Below are 27,653 nucleotides of genomic sequence, written 5' to 3' on the forward strand. Positions count from 1 at the left end.
TTAGTTTAATTATTCTTATTATTTGGAAAATTATTACACTGGAAATGTTAAAGTTGAATTATTTTAAATTCACAAAAACAAAAGTTATGTATAACACTTTACAATATTTAACTTAAGTTTTTAAAACTTTATATTTCTTTTTTTAGTTTTTCTATTTCCTTACCTACAATATATAGTTCTTTAACAGTTTTTGCTTCTATCGTCCGCTTTTTAGCTTCCAGTTCTTTCAATTCCTGCTGTTTTCTTTTTCTTTCTTTTATTTTCTGAACTTCTGTTTTTTCTAATTCTTTTTCTCTTTTCAGTATATAGTATCAATATATAATGCATGTGCATTTCGAGCAGCATGAATCCTGCCTTTACTGATTTTAAATGCTGCAACATTCTCAACATCTTGCAACACATCATATACTTGCCGCAAAGCAACCAAACTTAATTCAGATTGGTCTTCAATAATACATTCTTTATTTATTGAAAATCCCCTTTCTATATTTCCATGCGAAAGGATCTGAATTAATTCTACAAATTTTTTTAATTCCATTGCATCATTGACAGAATCTCTACCCAATGACTTCTTTCCTGAGTATCTATTTTTTGAATAATAAATGTATTTGAACACATAAATTCTGCATCAACCTTATCAGCAGTGTTACCTGAAATCCAATTATTTTCCATAAGAATTTCCATGATAGACGTTTAACTTTTGTTAAGGAAGACAGAAGGATCTAATATAGAAATGGCTCTTGTCATTTCAGTGGTGATCGTTCTATCAACTTCTGTAATAATTTTCTTAAAGCATTAAATCTGAAAACATTTTTTATATTTTTTTTTCAAAGTAGCTTTTACTTCACAGTTAAACTTTATATTCTCTAAGGGTTTGAGATTTTCGTCAGTTACCAAATCAACCTTTGTTATTGATACCTTTTTAAGAACATCTTCCTTAATGAATTTATGAGCAAGATTTAATAATAGTATTTCAAAGTCATTTCGTAGAAATGATGCTAATGGTGCATTATTTTGAACAGTGGTCAAAAAAGGTTCTACTTCTTGAGCTAAACACTTCACAAAAATTAATTTACACTCCATTAAATGATCTTAAATAGCTTTCATTAACGTTTCAAAACTTTGATTTTTTTTGTTAGATATAGCGCATTCTACGTACTTGGTGATGTTCGGCAAAATTTCAATTGCAAGTGACAGAACATCTACATTTTCTACCCATCGAACAGTAGAAGGGAATATTTTGCTTCCTGTGTAACTGATATAATCAGCTCTACATGCAGGGACATCTTTAAACAAATTATAGATAGCTCTTAAGAATTCTGTAATTCCCCAATCCTTTATTTTCACAGCAGCTTTAAAGCCACAATGAACTGAATGGAGTCCACAACTTCTAAAATAACTATGGGTGAAGAATCATCCCGCAAAATTTTTATGAATTTTAAATTGACATTTGGTTCATCCATTGACACTTGGAAAACATTTTTTTAAGTCAATTCCAGATTCTAAGAATGATTTCAAAATATCGGTTGCAGTTGAATGTCCCAGGAACACTGAAGTTAGGTATCTTGTGAATACTTCATTTCTTTTACTATTCCAATACTTGACTGATAAGTCCATCTGATTAGATTGCGAAATTTTATTCAAGCTCTCATCAAATGAAATGACAAGATGACTGCAAGTATTTAAGGTTTTTACAAGTTCATTTTTAAGATAGGGTCCTAGACCATGCGTTATAGTGTATGCAATTTTGGTTTTTCCTAATTGCATTTATTCAACAAGTTTGCTATCTGAAAATAGCACTTTACAGAATTTCAGCTGTCTTGATGCACTTCTAAAGGATAAGTGTTCCTTTACAGTTACGAGGCACCAAAATATTTCAGCTTTAGTTACTGAGTCAGGAATTAAAAATTTTGCAACATTTTGAGTTTCAAATTTTTTTGCACTTAATTGTTTAATTCTAATTGGCCACTTGCTTCAAAAGCGTTTGTTTCTTCAATTGTAACACATGATACATCATTTTCAGAATTTTTCTGATTCATAGTGAAAAAATCTTTTACTTTGAGAGAGGATGAAGCTTTAACAGCCTCTTTATGCTGCTTTCCTTTTGTGTGACTAAGCACAGCTTGCTTCCCCATGTTGCTAAGATTAAATGATGATTTGCAAAGTTTGCAATATGCTGAAAATTTATCAGGCATAGCTTCCAACCATGAGGAAAATGCTTCATCTAAAAGCCAGGCTTTTTGAAATGGGCATTTCTTATTGCATTAAAAATTCAACAATCTGGAGATAAGAGGAAATTTTATATATTTTAGATTATAGAATATGTATAGCTAACAAAGCAAAAGTACACAAGGTTTCCTTGTGAGATTTATATTAGATATAAGAGTTTTAAAGATAGACCATACTTCAAGATTTTCTTAGGGATGGCATTTTTTTAAAAATAAAAGCATACAAAATTAGATGAAAATAACTATACTAAATAGATTACCGGTATACGAAATTATAGACAAATAGACTTTCTCCTTGTTTGATAAGGGGAGCAAAATAATTAAGAAAAATATTAAATTTTAGATTTTAAATTTTACTTTCTTTACTAATTCAGGAAAAAGAATTAAGCTTTTCTGCTCCTTAGTGCATTTTTTTTTTATCTATGTTAATTTACAAAATTAATATTTGCCAGTACAGAGTTTATGAATCATAAATACACCATTAAAAAAGTAAATTACCTTTGATAAAATCAACTTTAAATTTCCAATGAAAATTTTTAACGATACTATTTATTGTTAGGTGGATTTGTGTGACAGAGGCACTGTACTGAACCAAGACTTAAAAATGGTTTTGATTCTAAAAATTACTCATTAAATTTCTAGATATACAGGGTGTTTATAAAGTCCCAGACCCATTTTGATGTTTAATAACATAAAAAAATAAAGATAGATTAAAATTAATAACATAAATGGTTCAATGAACTTCCACGTCTGCCCCCTTCATCGCACGGAGAATATCAAGTCAATAGTCAATTTCACGCCAGGTAGCGGCAAGCATATCGGCATTCACAGAGGCTATTGCGGTTGTAATTCTGGCTTTTAGGTCATCAATGTTTGACACTTGCGGCATTTTTAATCTAGCATCCAATACATTTAGCTCATTTCTTATTATTTAATAAATTATTTTATTAGTAAATAATCTTATTAACAAATAATATAAAATTTACATTACTATTTTTTTAATAAATCAGTCGATTTTTTTTTATTTTAAAAAAGAAAAAACAAAAGTGCATAAAATTCATATAAAAAATAACACTTATAAAAAAAATCTTAAAATTTCATACATAATAAATTAAATAAACATATCTTACAAATATAACATATGTCACAGAAAACAAACTAAGCTCCAAAACAAGTTAATATAAATACATCCATATTTATAAGAAAAATATATAATGAAAACAAAATGTACACATAGACTAAGTTGATATAAAAATTCATCAAAAGACATATACATACTTATTTAACTACGTAAATGTTACTTTTTTTACTACGATTATACAAAAAAGTGATTCAAATGAAGATGCATTTCGGTGAGATTAATTTTAATGTAATTAGAGTTTTATGCCACTAAAAAAGACCAGTTAAAATAAAATAATTTTTCAAAACTTGAGATAATATAAAAGAACCATAATGTTGTTAATTAATTACAGTGTATGATTGAATATTAGGAACAATATAGAACAGCACAGTTTTGCACTTTCGAAATTTGTTTGTTTGAAGAAACAGCTTTAAACTTTAGAAGTATGAAGAACAATAACTTTAAACTACTTAGAATAATCAATATCCAAACTTTTGTGTTTTTTTATTTTAAACTTTTACAACCAAATATTTCTTTTAATTTTATTTTGAACAAATCTCACAAATTTATAAAAAATACCAGCTAAAAAAAGATTTAGCACAATCATTAAGAAATGTTTATTTTGTAGTAATTTAAAACACATTTCTGATATTTTGGAATATGTTTAGTAGTTTTGGGTGTTATAAATAAATGCCTCTTATGACAGTTTCTACGAATAATTTTTGGAGTCTGATGGACTATTTTATTCATCTCTAATCAAAACAAATCCCTATGCTCGGTATTATACTTTATCAAATTACTGATAAAAAAACTAATGTATTTTGTTATGTCTAAGTTATTATGCATATTAAATACTATGTAAAATAACGTACATATGAAACTAACAACGTAAAACCGGAGATCCATTGTACATGTATGCATATATATACACATACAGGGTGTTCCATAAATGTTGTGACAAGTTTCTAGAGGAATAGGGCATGTCATAAGGATTAAGAATTACTTAGGAAGCCATGACCAGAAATGTTATCGTATGCTGCTAAGGGGGCATTCTTATTATGAACTGTTACCTCCTGTGCCCGTGAACATCAGGTACTTTTATTTATCTAAATTATCTTCATTTTTTTGTCTTCTATTAATTATTGTACAACATTGTAATAAGTACAATATTAGCTGTTTTATTGTAATTTAATGATTTGGCAAACTGGACAAGCTTGCCTAATCATTAAATTACGATAAAACATCAGTTCATAAGCCTATTTTAATGGAACTCTCGACAATAACTAATAGTAACATGAAATTAAAATATTTTAGAAAAAATTCAAAAGCACAACATGTCCATAATAAAGCGCCCCAGCAGTGTATGATGACATTACCGATTATGGTTTCCAAGGTAATTCTTAAACCTTATGATGTGCCCAACCTACTTCCCACAGAAGTTTGTCGCAACATTTACGGAACACCCAGTAGGTATATATATAAACATACATTAGAAATTCATATAAGCAAGTAATAAGTCAAATGTCTCATAATAATAATAAAGAATACTTGCTTAAGAAATTCTGAGGACATCTCTTTGGAAAAGACCAATTAACTACAGAAGAACATTCAACTATTTTACCTTTCAAATACTGTGTAACTAACCCTACCATCATCTGAAATAAAATAAAAAATAATAAAAATTATCTTTAGAAGCGTGTAATGAAACATTTTTATAAACAAAAACCTGGACAAACAATATTTAATCAAATTTCATTAAAAATAATGAATTAACAAAATATAATAAATTATAATAAAAGTAGACTCTTATTATTAATAAATTTAATTGATTACAAAGTGACAGCTTTCTGCAGAAAAGCAGTGGCTTAAACACTTCAACAATGGATCACAAGTCTTCTACCTTTAATCTATTCCACTCCTGCTGATGTGATTACTTTTTAAGAGGGTCCAAACTTTTGTATGCATCAGTCATCAATAATTAGTGTTGAGGTGTCAACAACAAAAATAAATTTAACAGGAAAGGAAAAGAAAATGCAATAAAAAATAAAATGAACAAACCTGTTGATGAGCATGCCAGAGTTCAAACATGCTTCGCAAAATACAAATTTGGGCTTCTTCTGATGTGGATAAGACTTTAATAACAGCATGATATCCACATAAAACATATTGTAATTTACTTAAATACAAAAAACTGAGAAAATAAATTATCTTACATAAACCACCAATTTGAACAACAGCTTGTTTCTAACAAGAAAACAAACCCTATGATAATTCATATGTCAATAATTTCATGACAAATAAAAAGTATTTATTATCAATATTTTATTTTCAACCTGATATTTAGAGCACTAACTTTTTAAGAATCATATTGTATTATAACAATAATGACATTACTGACTAAAAAAAAAAACCCATTAGATATTAAATAAAATATTCAAGGAAATAAATAACTCACTTTGCTATTGCAGCAAATGCATGAGAAAATGATTTATCAGCATAATTTAATAATGACTGCACAAATACATCGATTTTCAAAGAGTTGTGTGTAGGTTCCACTGCATGTAACAAATTTAATACATATTACAAAAATCAGGAAAATATATCTATATATAGATATAATGACACTTAAAATATAATAAAAACAGGCAATAAAGAATCAAAATCAAATATTGGTGCATATAAAAAGTTAAAAAATTAGGCACACGAAAAACAATAAATAATTTAGATTTAGATAAAGAGTTTGATGACCCAGCAGGAATAGGCCATACCGTGCCAAAATGAAATAGCATTATGTAGGATCAGGTGGGGTAAAGTGGGTACACGGTATAAAGTGGGGATATGTTTAAAAAAAACACATATTTTCTTCTTTTAAATTGAAATAATTCATTTAATATTTTTCAAAACATTTACTGGGATTGCAGTAAGCATTTTTACAAAAATTTGCCGAAGTTTGAAATTAAAGATCATATAAAAGTTTTAATAACAACAATAAAAAAAAAAAGAAGTATGTACCATTATCTTCTTGGAGAGGATAGGGCAAGTCTTTGATAAGCGGCAAGGCCTCTTTAGCAGTGCACCTCTCAACTGCTGAGCTGCAACAGTGCCTGGCAACACTTCTGGAAATCCACAAAATCATGCTGTATTTCTTTTTTTTAATTAACATATTTACAAATCTCACATAATTTTAACTTGATTATTCTATTCTAAAATAGTTTTTGGTTTGGAAAATATTTATTATAATGCAATATTAATTTTAATACAGCATTGCATATACTCAATGTTTATCAGTCAGTGTACTGTGACCCGGAAAGAAAGTTGAAAGTTTCCAAGACTAATTTTTTTAAAAAGTCTTGTCCTAAGTTATTTAGTAATTAAACAAATAAAATGGAAAAATGTTCACGAAAACGAGTCAAAAATACAAAAAATATTAACTGATATACCATAGACTTTGGATGATTTCATAAAAGATAAAAATATAACAAATCATTTCAGTTTACTTAACAATCTAAATTATATCATTGTTATATCAGTTTACTCTTTTATAGATATGTGATGTAAATAACACATAACCTAATTATTATGAATTTCTTCTTGATTTAAGATTCTTTTTATTCATTAATTTTTCAAACAAAATTATGGATTTAATACTTTTAGAAAAAAAAATATTTCAAAAGTGAATACCTAATTTCTTAAGCTGTACACACACTTTGATATAAAAAAAATTCTTCTAGTATTATCGTTGTTTTTTTTTTCCTTGTATAGCTGTTGCCTATAGTAACACAATGTGCATCATGAAAATTTACTCAGTCAAATTTCCCATTACAAATATTTTATAATTACAATTTTTTCATTTCAGACAGTCTTAAAAAAATTTTTAAACAAAAATGTAAATTCCCCAAAAGATATAAATTTCCTCCTGATTCTGACTCATTAATTTTGTATGCAAATATATATATACTAGGAGGCTTCGCCCCCTGCTCGCTGGCGCTCGCCAACCCCCGGAACTGCTTTCACAGTTCATTTCGGATTGCTCGCAGTCCAATGCTCGCTTTGCTCGCTCATTGGATACGTTCTTAACGTCTAGTTTTTGTATACTTTTTTGAATACTGAAGTTCCGAAAACTTTTCACTGTAGAAAATTCTAAACCTGTACATTTCAATATTAATTTGAAATTGCAAACAGTTCACATATTTTTCTTAATCACACTATTCTAAATTTCAGTTGTTGAGAAAAGTAACTGTTGTAAGTCTTGTTTTAAAGTCTTTCCCAACAGAGGGCTAAAACCATGTGTTGCAAAACAATATGAAATAGTAGTCTGCCACTGAACGCCGGATGTAAAGCATCGGCTTTGATGAAGATAATTTTGCATTTTTAATTCTCTGAAGGGCGCCACCCTAATAATATGGAATTTGTAAAATAAATGTATATATTTTTGATTGTTGATGAAGCCAATCATTTTGTGTTTTCATCTGTGTTCAGAAGCAGAACAACTATAAGTATTTTATTCTATCACAAAAATATAAAATGTATAAAAAACAAAGAAAAGAGTTAGAAAAGGAGTATAGTCATAGAAAAAGTTAAAATTATAATATAGTATTTGTCAGTTAAAATAAAACTTTTTGTTTAAGTCATTGCTAACAATTAAAATTTCTCCGAGGCAATTCTTAAGTATAAATTAAGGTAGTATTGTTAAGTTGAAACACAATATTTTTAGTTTTGATGTTAACAATACAATTCAATTTTTCACAAAAACGATTGTTCCCATTGTTAAATTCAATGTCAACAATTCAAATTTTTCTGAGGCAACTCTTAACCTCAAAAAATTATTTTTTTTATGTACACATTTCTAAATGTCAGTATTCAACCACAAAACAACTTAAAGTCCTCAAATTTAGCATGAAGTTGTAAAATGTAATGAAAGAGGGTCATAGCAATAATGAAAGTAGAAGTAAAGTTAGTACTGTAAAATTAAAACAATATTTTTAATCAATTAGCCAAGTTCTTCAAGAAGCAGTTGTAGAAGTAGGTTGTTTATTTAAAATTATTTGTAGAATTTCTTTAAAAACTCAATTGTTAATTTAGGCATTTGGCGATACAACACTTATAGAATTGAAGGATTTGTTACGTCAAGCACTCAGGTATCGTAATTTTGATCTAGTTGCGCTTCTAAGTCATTTTGATTTATGTTGCTAAGTTAACTTTCAAAAAATTCTATGGCTGGCAACGGCATTTTTATTTTATAAGTTGTTTATATTATTTCTTTTAGAATTCGTTATTTATAAGCGCAGAGCTATAAGCGATAAGCAGAGAGCTCGCCGCACTTAACTATACTCAATACTCAATTCGTTATTTTTTTAGCGAAATGTTTTTTAACCTAACAGAATTCTTTGCCGACTGTTTTCTCTATAAATGAAGAAAATAAAGTAAATATTTAAGTGTTGTGAAAAGAATCTTATTTAGTTGTAAAGTACTTCAGCCAAAATTTGGGAGCCACGTAAGAGAATTACATATATTAGATCAGAAACACATCATTAAAAGGCAGAATGCTTTGGTGTTTTCAAAACGTAAACAAAACAAAGCAAACGTTGCCACCGGCGGAAAAGAAATACAGCCAAAATTTGGGAGCCACGTAAGAGAATTATATATAATAGATATTAGAATTGGTGAAACTTGACAAATGTGTTTTCCTACTTTTTTTCCCTAATAAAATTAATCAGATACAAAAAATAGTGTTTTAGTTATTCCTTACTTATGCATATTAAAATATTATTAAAAATTATAAAGAAACAAACATTATGAGCCACCGAAGATAAATTCTTTTTTAATACAAGCTTGTCCAACTTATGGCACACTTGGCAACTTTTACTTTTCTGAGAGTTTTCAAAATGGTAAAGAAATGACATTTGAATTACAATAACAGATAGAAATATTTCTTTACCGGATGTTTAACAATTTAATAACTATTATACACTTACATGTATGTGGAATTTATTTATATTAATTGTTTATATTTTTCATGCATAACAATATTTAGCATATACAAATTAATAAATCTATAAATTAAATAAAAAAACGCATAAATTAAGTAACCACTTTGCAAAAATAAAATTATACACACAATGTGGAAAAGTTGCCAAATATGACTTACAGTCAGCCTATAAAATTCAGAAATTCATAATTTGATATCTTCTGTCTGATGTAATTAAATATTACAATTCACAGCATAATAAAGGTCAAAATGTTTTATTGATTGATCAAATACAAGTATTGAGTTTAATAATGGTGGGTGGACACAATGAAATACACTGGAACAAAATGCACTTCCAAAGCAACCTTTAAAATGTTCACTGGTTGAACAGACTTATGTTAATATCTTGCAGCTTACCATAAATAAAATTAACAATTTAAACACAAAAACAATAGTTTGACAGTTAAACAACAATTCTGGGAAAAAAATGCCATATAAATAGAATATTTTTTTTATAACTCACATAAAACATCATTAAATAAATAATCGAAAATTAAAATCATCATTTGATCTAAAAGTGAATTAAAAATCTCACCAGCCTTTTCTTGTCCATATTTAAAAGAAGTCACAGGTCTCAAAGGAACAAGATTAACCTTCTTTCACTAAGTCAGTCACTCTTTGATAATAAGAAAGTCTAGGGGAGAAGCATACATGAAGAAAGAAAGAAGCATACATGCTGCTATATAATTAACATGAATACAGTGATTTAAACTGCTTGAATATTGCTAACTAAATATGAAGAATGTGTGGCATCATATTAAAAAAAAATTAAACATTGCACAAATTATTCTTTTGAAAAAAATAATAACAGATGTTTGGTACAATATTTCAAGAATTAATCAGATATGAATAAATTAAATTTTTTTTCTTAATTTCATAAAATATTTTTTTATTAATCTAGAACCAAAGTCTGCGTAATTTGTTATAATTTGGTCCATAATTCACTAATGATTTGATATCTAATCCACTAATTGTAAAGGATTTTAGTACATAAAATTACATTGAATGCTACAAACATTTATTTTATTGAATAAGAAATAGTTTATTGAATTAAAATAAAAAAATACAAAAAAATTACTTTTAAATATTTTTTGCATTTTGTTCTGAATTTTGCTACTTTCAGATAATTTGAAAGATTATTATCTTGTTTCCATACAGATAACTAAGCAATTAATTTAAAACAATTTTGCAGGAATGATTTTGACGCAAATAGAATCAGTTAACATTATCTTGAATATGTATTTAAATTGAATAGATGATTCATTTACCTTAAAGCTTAATGCAGGGTTTCTTTAATAAACACAGGTTTTGGATGTAAAGGGTCTATACTAATACAGTCATTCCAGTCATCCCAATTCCAACAAAACTGAAAATTGCTTAAATGATAAGCAAACCAACTAGAAAATCTGAAATAGTAGACATTTAATTGCAATAAATATTATTTATTCATTAATTTATTATAACCAAACAAAACTTATATTATTTAGCAAAATAAAATCTAAATTTTCCCATTATCCAAATGGATACTAAATTATGTGAGCATTCTTATCATAGCTGTTAAAAGCTCCAAGAACTGTTAATGTTGTAGACTAGGTGCTTCCATTTAACTAGCTAAAAAATTGATAAGCTATCATAGCCAAAATTTTAGTTTTAATTAATTAAAATACACTTGAATAAAGAAAATTTGGCTAAAAATTATTTAAAAAATTCTGAACATTCTTAAAAAATAATAAACTGACCTATTGTTACAATCAATGTTCATTGTATCTAATCTTTCATAAATTAATTCCACCGCTTGAGCTAGCTATGTAAAAGTTAAGAAAATTTATGATTCAAACAAAGGTTTAAAATAATAGACCTATAGTGCAAAATCAAAATAATATTAAGGTATACAGATATATTAAAAAAAAAACTTCTATAATTTTTTTTAGTTACAAACAAATATTAAATACTGCTTCCTTTTTATTATCTACATTATTAAAATACTGATTAGTAGTAGCTATTACAAAGCCAAGAACAGTTATGCTTAAAAAAAGAAAAAGGGAAAAAAACAGTAATCAGTTTCATAAAAAAATATAAATATTAAACTGAATAAATAAATACTTCTGATAAATGTGATTAATTATTAAATAGCCAAAATTCAATTTGTAATTTAATGGTATTGCTACTATTATTACAGAAATTAATTTTGAATATATACAATTTGGAGTCAGACATGTGCTTTCACAAACAATTTTAATAAATTCAGAAATTAATTTTAATTCATTTGGAAAGTTAATAATTCATGTGTCAATCTTAAACACATAAAAGTGACGTATAATTCCTGCAATTCATTTATGAATCATAAACCTGATATTGCAGTCCAGAGAGTTAAAAAAGAAATAATATTTTATATCGACTTGGTAACTTCTCAAAAAATTACCCTTTAATTCCAACAAAACTACCCTCATGTAACTTAAAATGAAATTCAAAAATAAATTAAATATCATCAGAAAGTAAATCAAACGTCATCAGAAAGTAAATCAAATATATATTTAATTGTTGATAATAATTTCGGTTGCTCTGTAAATTCTTATCAATAAATATTTAAATTTCAGTTAATGTAAAACATAATAAACTGAATAACAGAGAGGGAAGATGATGTGTTTTAATTATTTTAGCTAATAACACTACATAATTGCATGCTTGCCAATAAAAATAAAACACTAAAAATTGAAAAAAGCAACTTGAAAGGATACAATTCGAGGCATTGTACTGGGTTGCAGTTTACATAGTTCAAGAAAAAGCGAACCTAAGCAGACCTAACAATAGTTTGAAACAGGTTATTTGAAAATTTCCCCATATAGAACCTGAAATTAAAACAAAGATTAAAAAATAAATAAATATAAATTGATTTATTATTCTCCCACTGTAAAATATTTTAGGAAGTTATATTACAAACTTAATAACTATAAATAGATATTAAATGGTCGCCTAAACTATTAAAATGGCAATTGAAAGTCTTAATATCTAAAAATAGTTTTCTTGAGTTCATTTCCAAAATCATAATTTTGGGGATATTTTTAATAATAAATAGACACTTATTAAATAAATATATACCATAATTCTAATAAAATTCTTTGGTTAAATCATATGTTAAACAATTTTAAAAACTCAGGTTTTCACTTAGAAAACAACCAAAAATGCATAGAAATGGTATAAAATTTTAACATTAAGAAAGGAAACCTCTTTATTAAAATGCATATTTTATTAAAAATCAGAAGTTATTATTTTCATAGCGTTAAAGAACTAACTATCAATCAAGATTTAAATTAGCATAGGAAGTTTAAAAAAATAAGGTATTTTTTCTTTAAAATGACATCAGAGAGAAATTTTGTTCTCCTTTGATGAATATTTAAGAGAAGAAGAAAAATATGACACATTATAATAATGTTGAAGCGAAATCCAACAATTTATTTCTAAAAAAAGTAAAATTCAATAATTTATTTAAAAAAAAAGTAAAATTTAATTATTTATTTCTAAAAACACAGAAAATCTAGCACATTTGCTTAACCCCACACTTCTTTTAACATCTTTCCTAAGCAGTGACAACTTCAGTTTTAACTTTTCAAAGTTTTTTTTTCCTTGTCACCCAACCTCAAGGTCAGTGGTGTTCCTGTTGCTCAAGATCCACCAACTAAGAAAATCTAAGAATTTCTAAACCCAAAATCTCAGTGAGGTTAACTTTCAAGCTTTTTAAAACAAAGTTCAGTAATCTTAGCAATTATACATTCGGCTCCCAACTATCCAGTCTATTAAGAGGGAAATGTCGGCTTTATAAAACAAAATCCCACTGGCAGTTCAGTAAATGGGAAAATTTGAGAGAATGTTTCTCCCCATTTCCCCTAACATGGAAAAACTGGTTTTGATTTGTGGGGAAAACTGCAGGTTGAAATACGATTTTTTACAGGCAGAATGGTCAGTGGGTTAATAATACCCATCACCCATTTTAACTTAAATTATTAGTGTAATAATATTCAATGTTTATGGATAAATAACACAAATGTGTAAACTTATGATTAGGAAGAGTAAAAGTATATGGACAACTGCTTTAGCAATCTTAATTTTTTTCCTCTTTCACCAACCACATTGAGTTTCACAAACAGCTTCTAGTTCCTATATTCCACTTCCCCCCCCCCTAGGTCAGATAGTATGGAAGCCAGATATCAGACTGTACTGCCATAACTTATGTTACTTGCTGCCTATAAAGTTGAATCTTATTCTCCAAAGTTCTCCTACCCACAAAGGGTGGAAGATAGATCTGAGAAATTTTCTCTAAAATATGCAGGGTTCGTTGATTTAAATGAGCTTGATCAGCTTGAAATGACCTTTTGATTAAAAAAGTATGGAATTCAAATCTACATTATAGTTTATTGATGGAAATTTCTAAAGCTTGAGGTTATATTAAAAAGAAATTACCTTAAAATGCCAAAAAATAGAACGAGTGAAAGAAATAGAATGAGGTAAAGAAAGCTGAGTTCAGAAATTTTTTCCTGATATAGTATCATTCTTCCCTTTCAAAGTCTATTTGAAGCAGTAGGGTTATTAAGTGGTATTTTTTTTTCTCATAATATGTTTACAGTATCTTTGAAATTATCAGTTTCTCTTTTGTGAAAAAAAAATTCCAATGACTACATAGATTTTTTTTTTAAATGTTTTTTTATAGCTTAACTTATGTATTTCGATATAGGAATAAAAATGAATATTTTAACATAAAAATATATAGATTGAATATTTTATTTTTTCATAAATGACAACATTTATAAACACAACCAGTTGCATTTATTTTGCCATTTTATTAATCATGAGAAAAAAAAGAGATCACAATTTTAAATTAAAATTATGGTGTGCTAATTGAAACTTTGTGTTACTAGTTAAAGTAGTATTCTTTAAATTATCTATTTTATCTTGTCTTTTAATTTCAATCATGCCTTTGTAACAAAATGGTCGCTATGCATCATAATGAAAAATATTTTTAGTAAATAAGAGCTTCTAAAATATTGTTATAATATAGTTTTAATATTAATTTAATTTTGATTAAACATTTATAAAGTTTTTTTAATCATAAATTAAAGCTCTTATAGTGTATTTGTATAAAAATCCAAAAAATGTGATTTGAACCAAAATAATCCGATTTTTTTTATTTTTTTTTAAAAAAATCAAAAAAATCACGAACCCTGAAAATATGTACAGTTAGCATTGCGACATAAAAAAATGATTTATTTAAATTTTATTATAAAACTTTTAGAAATACTTCAACTCTAGTAGAAAAAAAAAAGAAAAAAGAAAATTATTTTAAAAGGGGAAAAAAATCTGAAGTAAAAGTTATTTTTTCTTCTAACAGATATTTAAAATGTATAAACCAAAGCAAATTTTCTATTAAAAAAAAATCTTTAAACACTGCAATATTACTTAAAAATGTTAAAACTTAATTTTACTTTCCAAATTATAAAGGAGGAAAAAGTCAGCATGTATGAATATATGCATAAATTCTCAAGGCATGAATTAACTAAAATTTTTACATTATCAAATAAATATTTCCGCAACCGTTTCTTAGGATTCTTTATCTCAAATACATTAATTAAAGCTATTGTATGAAATAACTTTACCTTAACAATGACATATTCAAGAGGAATCTTGTGTTTTCCAGGATAGCTTAAGAGAATAGCAGCACTAAAAAATAAAGATAAGAAAAATTAAACACAATTAACGTTTTAAATATGTTATGACTAAAAAAATTATTAATATAGTCCATTGTCCAGTGAAATATCATTCATCTATTTCTCATTTTCTGAGTCTGTCACACATTAAGGAGGAAAGTTGAGGTTAGAATCATACAACATTAAAATTGCAAATAAGGTGCTGAAATTCAATCTAATGGGGGGGGGGAAGAGAAAAAAAAGAGGAAAAGTTTCTTCTTCCTTTTTTTATATTATTCGTGATTAGTAAGATCTGAATTAAAAAGAGCCATCTATAAATCTACATATATTAATGCATATACCAACAAACCAATATATAAATGAAAGGATATGTTCTCCTTGCCTGTTGCCCCCTCATACACATCCGTTTTAGTCTTTCTAAAATGCTTTACCCTCGGTGCAAGGTCTAATTCTAGTTGATAAGAGAACGATTCTTTGTTTTAAAAAAACTGAACTGAAAAATTGTTCCTATCGAGCATAGTGATGCTGAAACATTAAGGACTTTTTAAAACCTTGCACCAAAATTGAGTACTTTTAAGGGTCTTTATTTTTCAAAATAAAGGTAAGCAGTTTAAAAGCACTTTTAAGGACCGTGTAGGACACTAGTTTCTTTTTTTTGCCCTGGAAACAAAGTCAGAAATTAAGCTTTTTTAATGCTGCATAATACTTTAGTGATAAAACAAATTGAATGAAAGTAAGTACTTTTCCTCTCTCGCAACAGGAAATATTTTTCCAACTAATTTAAAGTGTGATCTCAAATACATATTTTAAACAATTATTTTTAGCAATTACGTAAATATCTTCCAAGGAGAGGTTTATTTAGAATGATTTTAAACGCAACTAGGATTGATAAGAGTAAGAAGGACAAAAAAAAAATTAAGCAGTCCTAAATTTAATGCAACAAGGGATGATCAAACAGAATCAACCAATTATATCGCTTACATTTAGAGATGTAGCTGACATAAATATTCAAAAAAAAATATACCAAGCCCAACGTAACTAAATTGCCCATATATAACTTAAAATCATAAAAAGTAAGAGTAAGGAAGGTATAAGATTATTAAAAAAAATTTGCTTGAAAAGCAGTTAAGGAAACCATTTTCAGAACAGAAAATTTATTTATCAGGTGACTTTTTTTTTTGTTGTTGTTCAAAGTGGTTTAAGTATTGAATTTAATATTATATCATACATAGCTTATAATAGTTGAAGCCTTTGCAAAATGTTTTTCCAATCATAGTGAACTAAAGCAGGATTTGTTATTTAAAAAATAAAATGTTTATGAAATATATAACAGAACTTGAGAGCAAGGCATTTTCGCCAATCTGACATTTTTGAGATGTTTTGAAATTACGTAACGAATACATAGTGGTGGAGAAACTTACAACAGTTTTTATTTAATAATTGATTACTTTCAAAATCACTAGGAAAAATAACTTCTGAAACCATAGAAATCATGTAATTTATTGTGTTTAAATAGATATATCTATAACTTTAAAACAGATATATATATATAGATATAATCTATAAATTTATAAGATCTATAGACAACCTGATAGAAAACAAGATTTATAGCAACATGCAGTAAAATTTTCCAAATATTAGAGATTTAAATAAGCAGGTTGCCTGACCAGCACGAAAGAAGATTGGTGCTTTAAAAAAGTATTTCTGGCAAACTCCACAAGTACTCTATTTTAAGACAGATTTCAGATGAGATGCATAAGTTTTGTAACACTTTTAAGGCAAAAATCTGGAAAACAATCATCAAAAGAGATTGCTTGGAGAAGACCAGGGCCAGTGAATAAAAAGAAAAGTAAATCTACAAATAGTGCCATTAAAGTTTTTGATGTTCAATTTTTATAAGCAAAACATTATATTTTTTAAATAAGAAAAAAAAGTGAAGTCTATTTTTAAAGCAATAAAAGTAAGTTTTGCTTTCATTTTCAATATAAGTATTCCCCTTTGGAGTTATGCATGAGTATAGTAAAATTTATCATAAATAGATAGGCTTTATGATTTCGACTTATTTTACCAAAAAAAAAAACTGTCTGCTTTAAAGAAGAATAGGTCATTAAAAATATTATGATTTTACATACAGCTTGATTTATATTGTAAAATAAATTGTTCCTGAGTCTAATTATGCAGTGATTACTGCTAAAAATTTTTTTCTTATTGCTTAAGTCAAAAATTATCTCAAATATATGTTTGTCCCCTCTGTTACAATTATTCTCTTAAGTTTATTTTATTCATTACACAAAAAACCTTTTTACTTAATATTTGGTTTTTACAATAAAGTCCATAAGTACAAGCATGTTATGTTACATTTTTGAAAAAAAAAATTAAAAAATTTTCAAGTTTCTCCTATAACAGAGAGGACAAAACTAAATGATCCCTCTCTATTGCAAAATTGATAAGTTTACTATTAAGGAACTCTAAGAATATAAACAAGTGCTAATGCATCCTGATTCAATTAGTTTAAACCAGTTCCTGCACTATTAGAGCACACTTTTTATACAAAGCTGTGCAATTTTTATTTGACATTGTGCTTAGTTAATAGTTAAAAAATTTTTATGTGAGTAATCAGTATGGGGAAAACAGCAGTTGAAAGAATGAGAGAATCTAGAACTAGAATGTTCTATATTCTCTCAGATAAATAAAGATACAGTAGAGAACCAATTATCCGGGATGCTCGGGACCATCGCTATCCCGGATGTCTGAATTTCCCGGTTTTCTGGATCGACCAAAAAGTGTCGTTAATCGATGTTTTATCGAATCCGAATTACAAGGAAAAAGTGCAATGCATAAAGTAAGCGAAAAAAGAAAGGTACTCCTAACTTTAAAAGAATAAAAAAATGTGCAAGTTTAGACAAGAAAAACAAGTTCAAAAAATACAAAATTCTCGTATTTATTTTTTAAAAATAATAACAATTCCTAAATTAACTAATATAAACAAAACCAATGGTTAAATAACGCAATATATTTCATACCTAATTATACGGGGGAAACGATAAAATAAAAAGAAAACACTTGAAAATTATCGAACCGAAACGATAGTTAAAAAAGGCACTATCATAAATATTAAAACCGGAACAAAGCAAGATCAACGGAGTTTTAAAAAAAAACCTAATGATAAAATTTATGAATAAAAAGAATTAATTTATTGAGTGCGAAATTTATCGTGAAAGGAAGAAGAAAAAAATCAAACATAGTGAAATCGGAAAAACAAAACTGCAATCTGCGTCATAAAATAATCCTATGTTTAAATTAATAAACAATTCTCCTTTTATTTTTTTGTTGATAAAAACACGATATTTAATTACAGCTGATGTGATTCCACATCAATAAAAACTTGCAAATGATACCGCACTTCCAAAGAATGAGAATTTATTCAGAAGAAAAAGATTTTATTTTATTAATTGATGTCAAATAGATAAATATATTTTTCTCTTTCATCTTCTGTTCACTGATATGCATGCAATGCATTTTCCCCACCCCCCTCGTAAATCAAACAGAAAACGAAATCAGCATGCCACACCCTTGAGCTTGATTGACGGCCTAAAGGAGAAAATAAAACATTCCTCCCTTCCCTGCCTTCAAGGTCGCGAAGGAAATGATGTTTCTCTGGGTAAACGGGGAAAAAAATTCTCCCCTTCCTTACATTTTCCTCTACTCAACTTCAAGGATGAGTTCAATTTTCGTTTTTTTTTCATAATCGTTCTAGTTTAAAATGGCGGGAAAACCGATCAAAATTTTTCCCGGTAATCTGGATACCGGATAAATGGTTCTCTACTGTATTTGTAAGAAGAAAGATAAAGAATATGAGGCAAATATTTATGATAACAGAAGTATTTTGAAAAAAAAATTAACAGAAAAATAGATAAATTGAAAAAAAAATGAAGATAAAGGAGCAATAAAAATGCACTGATACAAGCATTAGAAATTGAGGAAGAATATTTTCTTTATCTTATTCTTTAGGCATTGGAGAAAGGTATTAAAAAAAGCCAACCAAGCATTATATGTATAAAACATTATACTGTTCTCCGCATATTCTGTAACCTTACTACCAAAACAAAAGAAATAGCTTAGCAACTGAGTTTCTGATGAAACAAAAAAGGCTTGTAATAAATTTCTACTCATCAAATAAATTTTCTTACCAGACTTTTGGTAGAGCTGAGTGTATGATTGTTAAAGAAAATGGACAGAAAGTCCACAAAGCCATATGTGCACCTTGATGGAATTTTATCAAGTATCTAAGCAGACCCATCCAAACATAAAAATTGGCAAATCTAAGTTTGCTGTACTACGAACTATCCATATTTTATGTGTAGGTAAAACACCATATAAAATGTGTATGTGCTACTCACGAAAATGTGAATTTACTATTAAAATCATAGTTGTTTGCCTAATAACTATATAGAATTACTAAACATAACAACTTGTGACAATCCCTCAATTGACTTTTTACTTTATAACCATTGTACAATCGATAGTTTTGTAACTGTAAAAAACTCTAGGAAAAAATTTAGCAGTTAATTTTGTTGCTGAAATAACTGAAATTGGGAAAGAAACAAACAATGCACTTTTTTTTTTTAATTTTTTAAACACGGTCTAGTAAAATAAAAACTTCCAAATATAACTACAAAGATGTAGCACGGTTTTCAATTATAGCAGTGATGTCAACTCCAACTTTAAATAACCGAAAAGTAACTTATAATAGTGATATTTAATTTTAACTTTTTGTCAAATTCGTAAGACTTCCTGTTACATTCCATGTCCTCTTGTTATGATGCATTATTTGGACTTAAAAAAATTTGTTTGCAATTTTAAAAATCTTATAATAATTTATTTTACCTTGAAATGTGATAATTTTAGTCTTTTTTTAATTAAAATGTATTTTTAAAATGAATTTTTGTACTGCAAAGTATGATAAAAAAAGCACTTCTTTTCTCCAATGTTTATTTATTTATTATGATAAATCTATTTTTGATATGATAAAAATGGCAATTTTTTTAAAAAAAAGTATTAGTTTTTTCATTTTTTAATGTATTTTAATACCTGAACATCTTTAATTTTCTACAAATATATTACTAAGTTTATTGATAAAAAAAATTAGAACACTAATGTTTAAATAAATATTACTACATTTGCTGTTAACATGTCCAAATACAAGTGCAGTCTTCGTTAGTCAACCAGCTGTGCAAGTGGCCGTTCACTCAAAAAGGTTGTGCGCCCCTTGTTTACACGATCCAAGCTCTAAACAAAACAAGTTTTCCTCAATTTCAAGCAATTTTCATCCAAAAACTTGGATCAAATAAGCAGGCCATAAAACCAGGAATGGCACAACTATAAAAACAAACTGCACACGTATAGGTCTATATCCTCCTTCACACTGAATTTGCAACAAAAACTTTTTTTAAGAAACAGTGATACATAAACAGATTCATATACATATCCAAACATATTCAGAGCATTAAAATAAAACTTACACTTTCAGGCAGCCATTTTTGAGGCAGCTGCTTTTGTAAGCATTTCGCAAAATGTGTGAATAAGTAGTTCACTCTCACTTTGTAGAACCATCATAAGGAGGGTTTAAAGTACATTTTGCATCTGAAAAAAAGATTCAGCATCTATAAAATGAATGACAACCAAATTGATCACTGACATAGGCTCAAACTGTAAAGGTTATCAGGAAATAATTTGATAAGTAGAAATACAAGGTTAGCAGAAAATAATTGGTTTGGACCCATTGTTTTTCATCTGGATAATTTCTACAAAAATATTTTCTTAATTTACCATAATTAAAGTTATATTATGTTCATTAATTGCCATTGTAAAGAAATTTTTAGTCTAACTATCTTCTTACAAGTAATTGCACAGGTAAATACTACTTAAATATTATGTGTGTATACTTCATGATGAAACGTAGAAGGCAACATTAAGCTTTGGTCCAAACAATTGTAAGTGCTGACAGAAGAATTATTTTGATACTATTAAATGCAAAATTATGCTTAAGAGGACATCATACCATATGGGAAACTTTTCGTTGCAAATTCTCTTTCACCTTAGAACAACTTATTTAAATTAAAGAAAAAGTGAGTTCAGACAAACCTAGAGTAAGTCATACAGTTTCAAATACTGGTAATGAAGTATTAAAAGTATCAAAATGAAAATAAGTTATGAGAAGATAACTTCTGATTACGCAATGGTTACTTCGAATAATTTTTCGCATTTTTAAAGGTAGAAAAAAAAATTCAGCGATTTAAAATTTATGACTTACTCTAGGTTTGTCTGAACTCACTTTTTCTTCACTTTAAATTAGTTATGGAGATGAAGGAGAACTTGCAATGAAAAGTTTTCTTAAGGGGATGGAATTCTCTTAAGTCATTTTTCAAAACAAAATATAAATGCAGGAAAAATGTTTATACCCAAAACAATAAGTGTAATGTTAATGAAAAAAAAAATCTGGCATTCCATGCAAACTAAATTAGTTTTTGAATTAAAATTTAAAATGTTTCAAATAATGGATGAGTAAATTTTTATTCATTAATGTAATGGTTCCAATTTCAGTTCCTAAAAACTTTTTACTAACTTCTATTGGTTCAGTGGTTAATCGTAGAAACTATTTAATAGAATTAGTGAGTGCAACGAAATTAATATTAATCGTTTATTTTTACACTACAGTATTTTTTAATACTTATACCACGTTCATGATTTTTTTTTTTAAAGCTTCGTATTGCTTTAAAGACAATTATATTATCCATAAAAAAATTATTTTTTAAAACAGATGGGACCAAAATTAATGTTAACATACCATAAAACATTATAAAAAGAGGAAAATAATAATTTATAGAAAGTAAAAATAATAAGATGCAATCGTAACGATAATTATAAACAGAATCTTTTCCCTTCAATAAGAAAAAATAATTTTTAAGAATACATTTTAAATTAGAATTTAATTTGAGTCTATTTTAATAATTCTTTAAAGAAAACACTATCATATAATCATTTGTTATTTCAGAAAAATAAAACCATGTGTGGACGGTGGTTTCATTTTTTACTCTTAGTTATATGTATATGTTTAGGCATTAACCTTGAAGATGGCTTTATGATTTTAAAGAGTGTAGAGCTCTTGGAATTTTGTCTGTTGTGTTGATTGTCTATGTATCTGCATCTTCCTTATTAAATGTGAACTTCTGGTACTTGTTTTTCTTATATGTGGATCTGCAATGAAAAAATCAGGTAGATATTTACTCATTAAGATATATTTAGAGCTGGCAGCAATTGTTCTTTAAAGAAAACTCCCAATCAACAGCAACTTTACCAGCTTCATGAATTTGCAACAGCCAATCACATCTTCTAAATCAGTCAGAAATCCATCATCTGAATTCTCCTATAAAATAGCTATGACGATCTTGACACTAAAGAATAAAATTATAAATCTCAATAATGGGCAGAAAAAGAGACTTAAACTTTTTATTCAGTAATATGTTTCCCCTCTTAGAGTTGTTTCCTAAAATTGATCGTTTTGGAATCAAGCGCTTTTTCAATTGCTGAAACACTAAAATAACATTTGGAATTATATGGTTCAGGTTAGATTTTAATAACCAGTTTTACCATAACATGATAAAAAGTAGGTTCTTAATGGTTAAAAAAGATGGAATTACTCAAAACCTGTTAAAAATTGGCAGTCCATAATTTATTTGCATGTTTACTACTTATAGCTCATACAATTAAATAATATATATATTTTACAGTTAATACTTGGCAGTAATGGATAATATATAATTCAAAAAGCAATTAAGGACTAAGGATGTACAGTAGGTAACCGATTATCCGGAATGATCGGGACCATCGCTATTCCGGATAACTGATTTTTCCGGTTTTCTGAATCGCTACAAAAAGCCGTTTTTTTAATTGTTAAACCCAACTGAAAAAAAATTTTTGGAAATAATCTTAAAAAGAAGAAAAAACGATGAAGTACACTAATGATTATTTCCAAAATGATGGTAAGGTAAAGATCTTTCAAAAAAGAAAGAAAAATCCTAAAATCTTATGAGGAAAATTTTTTTTTTTTTTTAAATGGCGGGAAAATTCATCGAATTTCGTTCCAGTTTTTTGGTTTTCTAATTTCCGGATAACGGGTTCTGTACTGTGCTTAAACATGTTCATTAAAAATATTATTTTTAACATGTTTGTGACTAGAATTATTATTCTCTTACTATGCTATCATAAACTCACTTTAATAAATACTTAAAATAATAAAAGCATTTTATTTTAATAATAACCGAGACTGCTATTTTTTTTTTCGTTTAGTACCGTATCCTGTAGCTTATTACAGAAAATTATTAATTTTCGTAGTTGTTGTTCCTACCTGAAAATAGACAATTTGTAGGGAATAACCTATGTACTAAATTAAAGTAACTAATCATTAGATGCATGATTATATAACTAGTTGTTTACAAAAGAAAAAGCGGACAATTTTGTTCACTGCTGACAAAAACTTACTAGCACCAAACAGGCATCAATGTAAAAATATCCTTAAGTAATTCTACACCAATATTTCGTCTTGAAAATAGATCCATCACAATATTTTTTGTTTTAAAATCCAGTTTTTTTAAAAAAATTTAATTTTAATACTTTATGCTCTTAATTTTAATGAATTAACGCAAAGTTTAGTAAAAATCTATAGTTTTATAAAATTTTTTGACAGACCGCTCAAAAGATATGAGTGTCATTTGACTTGTAACTATATCATTTACTATAAAAAAATAATAGTTAGGTTCGTTACAATTTTTACAAACGACTCACATTTCTTCAACTTTAATATGAAATCAAATTAATATTATAATTTGATTTCATATTAAAGTCGAATGAATTAATAAAAATCAATCAGATACCATAATTAAAAGAAATATGAGAAAAACAGTTCCATGCCCAACTGCTGATTACAAAATACATAAAAAATTAAACTCAACCTGCTCTTCATCAGTTGAATCATTAAAAGTAGGAGAACTCATCCTAATTCGGAAATATATTTATTAGAAAAGTTAATGTTCGATATTTATTTCAGAAAGACTAAATAATAACTAGAATCTTGAATCAGAAAGAGATCAAATTTTTTGTTTTGCTAAGTTGCTTGCTGCTGCATATATCTGTGCGATTTAAAACAAGCTTTAAGCTTTCAAAGCTTTGTGGAGACGTAGTAGCTACAGGGGGGTACTTTATTAACATCGCACTAGATCTGCACGATGTGGCAATGGTCTGGGAAACATCCCTGAGGATGATACGAAGACATGCCATCTCAATTCTAATCCTCTGCTGAGGGGATGGCTAACCTGTAGACAGACGACCTGCGCTCGAAGTCGAATACTTTACCGCAGAACAGTTTTACGAGGACCGATACCGCTCACCCTCAGTCCCTACTCAGACTAATCAAAGTGGTGATCCACCCGCTTACTGACCGCAGCCAGTTTTGCTTGACTTCGGTGTTCTACTGGGAACCGTGTCTTTACTATCAGTCCACTGCGGGACACAGGTGGCATAGAGCAGAACTCATTACCGAAGGCAACGCATGCTTTCGCCAATAGCGTGTGGAGAGTCTCGCCATCCAATATTACATTATAAAGAATTCTTTCAATTTATATTTCAACGTTAATATTTCAACTATATCTACATAGTTTTAATTTGATAGTTCTTTTTCAATCGGCCATATTTTTCACCCTTTTATTAAGAAAATTATTATAAAAACAATAATCTGCTGAACACTTCAAAAATTATATTTATGATAGACTGAATGAAAAATAGGCAAAATTTATTTCAATTTACAGCTAAAATCATTTAATATCGTACTTATGAAGTTAATTATTAATTTTCAGTTTAGACTTTAATTTCTGATAGATACTTTCATAGTTAATAATATATATTTTAATTCAGAGCAGTTTTTAATTACTTATACGTTATATTTCACATAATTATTTTATTCCATTTAAATTTAAATGTTTTAATTACATTACAGGGTTGGGTTTTTGCCATCAAAAACTGGTTTTTGACATGACAGTGGTAAAATCCGTGTTTTTACCGGTAAAAACTGTCAAAAACCTACTGTTTTCTTTAACTTATGGCATATAGCGGACAATATATTATTTTCACATAATTGCCTTTATAAATGAATGTTGTAAATGATTGCTATTGATTTTGCAACTATATACATGCATTCTTAGAGAAGGATATACACTCATGCAGAAATATTGTAATATACTTATTGAAAATAGTGATACTTGCTTTTATCATTATAGCTTGATTTGCAAGGGATTCAAAAATTTGCATTTCTTAATTGTTAGAAATAAACAAACAAACAAAAAAGCTTGGAACTATTAATAAATTCAAGAACTAAAAAGAAGAATTTAAAATTTGGCATTTCTTAAATATTAGAAATAAGCTAAACAAAACTTTCAAAACTTGTAACTACTAACAAACTCTAAGTCAAGAATGACTTGACATTCTTCAGTAATGTAATATGACAAACAAAATGATGCTTGGAAATGTTGAAAATTTTGTTTAGTATCCTAATATTTTACTTCAAATAGTATGTTTTGATATAATCATGTTGGGAAAATGCAAGAACCTGTTCTTAAATATCTTTTAACAACTTTTTTTCTAATTTTATTGCCCAAAAATAAATTAATTTTAAATGATAAGAAGTTAAACTCAAATAAAAATACAGTTTTACTCAAACTAGGGTTTTTGACAGTTTTTGACGTTTTTGACAGAGGGGTTTTTGACATGACGGTAAAAACCATGGTATAAACCGGTAAAAACCGTCATGTGTCAAAAACTTGCCAACCCTGTTACATTATAAAGCGCTTTTACAGCATTGAGAGAGCTACCACCAATTTTTAGTGAATACATTATATTCCTAAAAGAACATAGTTTTAATATCTATTTTATATTTTATAACCGTCGTTGAACAGCCGACCCAATTTTTTTGGGTTTATGACTACTAATGTTCAACTCTGTATCCTTGTACTTTTGAACCAATCCAGAAGACTAGGAGACTCTTGGATCAGTACCTCCGGAGGTATGATTTGTTATAGGAACACAGAAGACTTTGTGACCCTACAGATTTAACGTGCATCAGTCACCATTTACTTTGGCAGGCGGGGGTCGAACCCACGAACTCTTGGACATGGGCCCAGTACCCTACCAACCAGTCTATTCCGGCCTATTCTATTTGCAAAATCTATTTAATTTAATTTAATAACCGTCATTGAACAGCCGACCCAATTTTTGGGTTTACGACTACTAATGTTGAACTCCATAGCCTTGTAATTTTGAACCAATCAAGGGAACTGCAGGATCAAGCATTGGGAGAAATTTTACCTTCGTGGAGGACTTTTTGATGGAACTAACCCGTATTTGCGTTACATGGAGAGGAAGACCACGAGAACCTCCCATGGTTAGCCAGCCTGACGACAAGGGAACTCCAACCCATGATCTGTCTATCACTGAGGATATTTCACGTCAGTATTTGTCTTGCAAAAGTAAAGTTAAAAAAAAAAATATTTTTTCTTTCTAAAATTATCAATTTAACATTATTTTTACGAATGCCTAAATTTCAGAAAGGACGAAACATATTATTCGCCAGCTTACTTTAATTTCAGAGGATAGTAAAGTTTTATCACTTCTAAGTGGAAATTTTTTGTTCTCTATTAAGTTTGTTAATTAAACTTGACAATAATGTATGTCTAAATTTCAGAAAGAGCAAAACACATCCTTTGCCCTTAAACAAAATTTCAAAAGAAAGTTTTATTTTCAAAAAGTAGCGTCTAAATTTAAATAAATAGTTCTTTTTTTTTAAAAAAAAAAAAAGAAAAGTAACCAATTTATTTTACTTTATTTTCACAAGTGTCGAAAGTCCAGAAGGAGCGAAGCAAATTGTTCACCCTCTCAATCAAAATTGAGAGTAAAGTTTTATAAGTATATTGAGAGTATAATTGATTGTAAAGTTTTAAATTTCGAAAATAACTTCAAGGTGGAATTTTTTTTTTAAAATTATCAGTTTAACTTGACATTATTTTCATGAATGTCTAATATAATTTTAGAAGAGGCAAAGCACGTTATTCGCTTTTTCACTTTAATTTCAGGGTAAAAAAAAGTTTTCTGCTTAAAAAAATCGCTTCAAAGTTGAAAAAAAAAAGTTTTTTTTACTCTATTTCTAATTTTTCTAATCAAAACTCATTATTGGCCCTTTAATTAAGTTTCAAAAGAAAATTAAGCTAAGAAATTAAGTTTTCTCTTTAAATAACTTCAAAATTGAAAAAAAAAGTTTTTATTTTCTAAAATTACCAATTTTACGTGACTTTATTTTAGCGCCGAATGTTCACATTTGAGGAGGGGCAAAACATGTTCTTCGCCCCCTCGCTTAAAATTCAGAGAGTGCGACGGTTCCCTCCGTCCCGCCCTCCGCCCTCGGTTGGCAGGAAGTGGGAGGCTATAGCAGACAAGTATAAACTAAATAGCTTTTATTCTCCTTCTAATAATGA

General features: G+C 27.8%; 2 protein-coding genes across 4 annotated transcripts in view; both read right to left on the reverse strand.

Annotated features, from left to right (window-relative positions):
- LOC147816861 (inositol 1,4,5-trisphosphate receptor-like) overlaps window positions 1-22,502 on the reverse strand; it is a 310,281-nt gene extending 287,779 nt beyond the window's left edge. For all 3 annotated transcript variants that reach the window (XM_087162562.1, XM_087162677.1, XM_087162551.1), the window contains exon 1: window positions 22,363-22,502. The gene's annotated coding sequence lies outside the window, so the exon portion shown is untranslated. The remainder of the gene's footprint in view (window positions 1-22,362) is intronic.
- LOC147816866 (nuclear cap-binding protein subunit 1-like) lies at window positions 177-22,529 on the reverse strand. The gene is made up of 12 exons (XM_087162784.1): window positions 22,433-22,529; window positions 22,141-22,332; window positions 20,598-20,718; window positions 15,025-15,088; window positions 12,115-12,225; window positions 11,116-11,180; window positions 10,645-10,782; window positions 9,912-10,010; window positions 6,361-6,464; window positions 5,804-5,903; window positions 4,901-5,003; window positions 177-2,280 (listed from the first exon to the last, which is right to left on the reverse strand). The coding sequence occupies exons 5-7, from the start codon at window positions 12,124-12,126 to the stop codon at window positions 10,653-10,655; spliced, it is 207 nt and encodes a 68-aa protein (XP_087018910.1). The 5' UTR covers window positions 12,127-12,225; window positions 15,025-15,088; window positions 20,598-20,718; window positions 22,141-22,332; window positions 22,433-22,529; the 3' UTR covers window positions 177-2,280; window positions 4,901-5,003; window positions 5,804-5,903; window positions 6,361-6,464; window positions 9,912-10,010; window positions 10,645-10,652.
- Window positions 22,530-27,653: the final 5,124 nt, after the last annotated feature.

The sequence above is a fragment of the Parasteatoda tepidariorum genome, chromosome 1 (genome assembly GCF_982258835.1).
Source record: "Parasteatoda tepidariorum strain Cologne lab strain chromosome 1, Ptep-v5.0, whole genome shotgun sequence".
Classification (NCBI taxonomy): domain Eukaryota; kingdom Metazoa; phylum Arthropoda; class Arachnida; order Araneae; family Theridiidae; genus Parasteatoda; species Parasteatoda tepidariorum.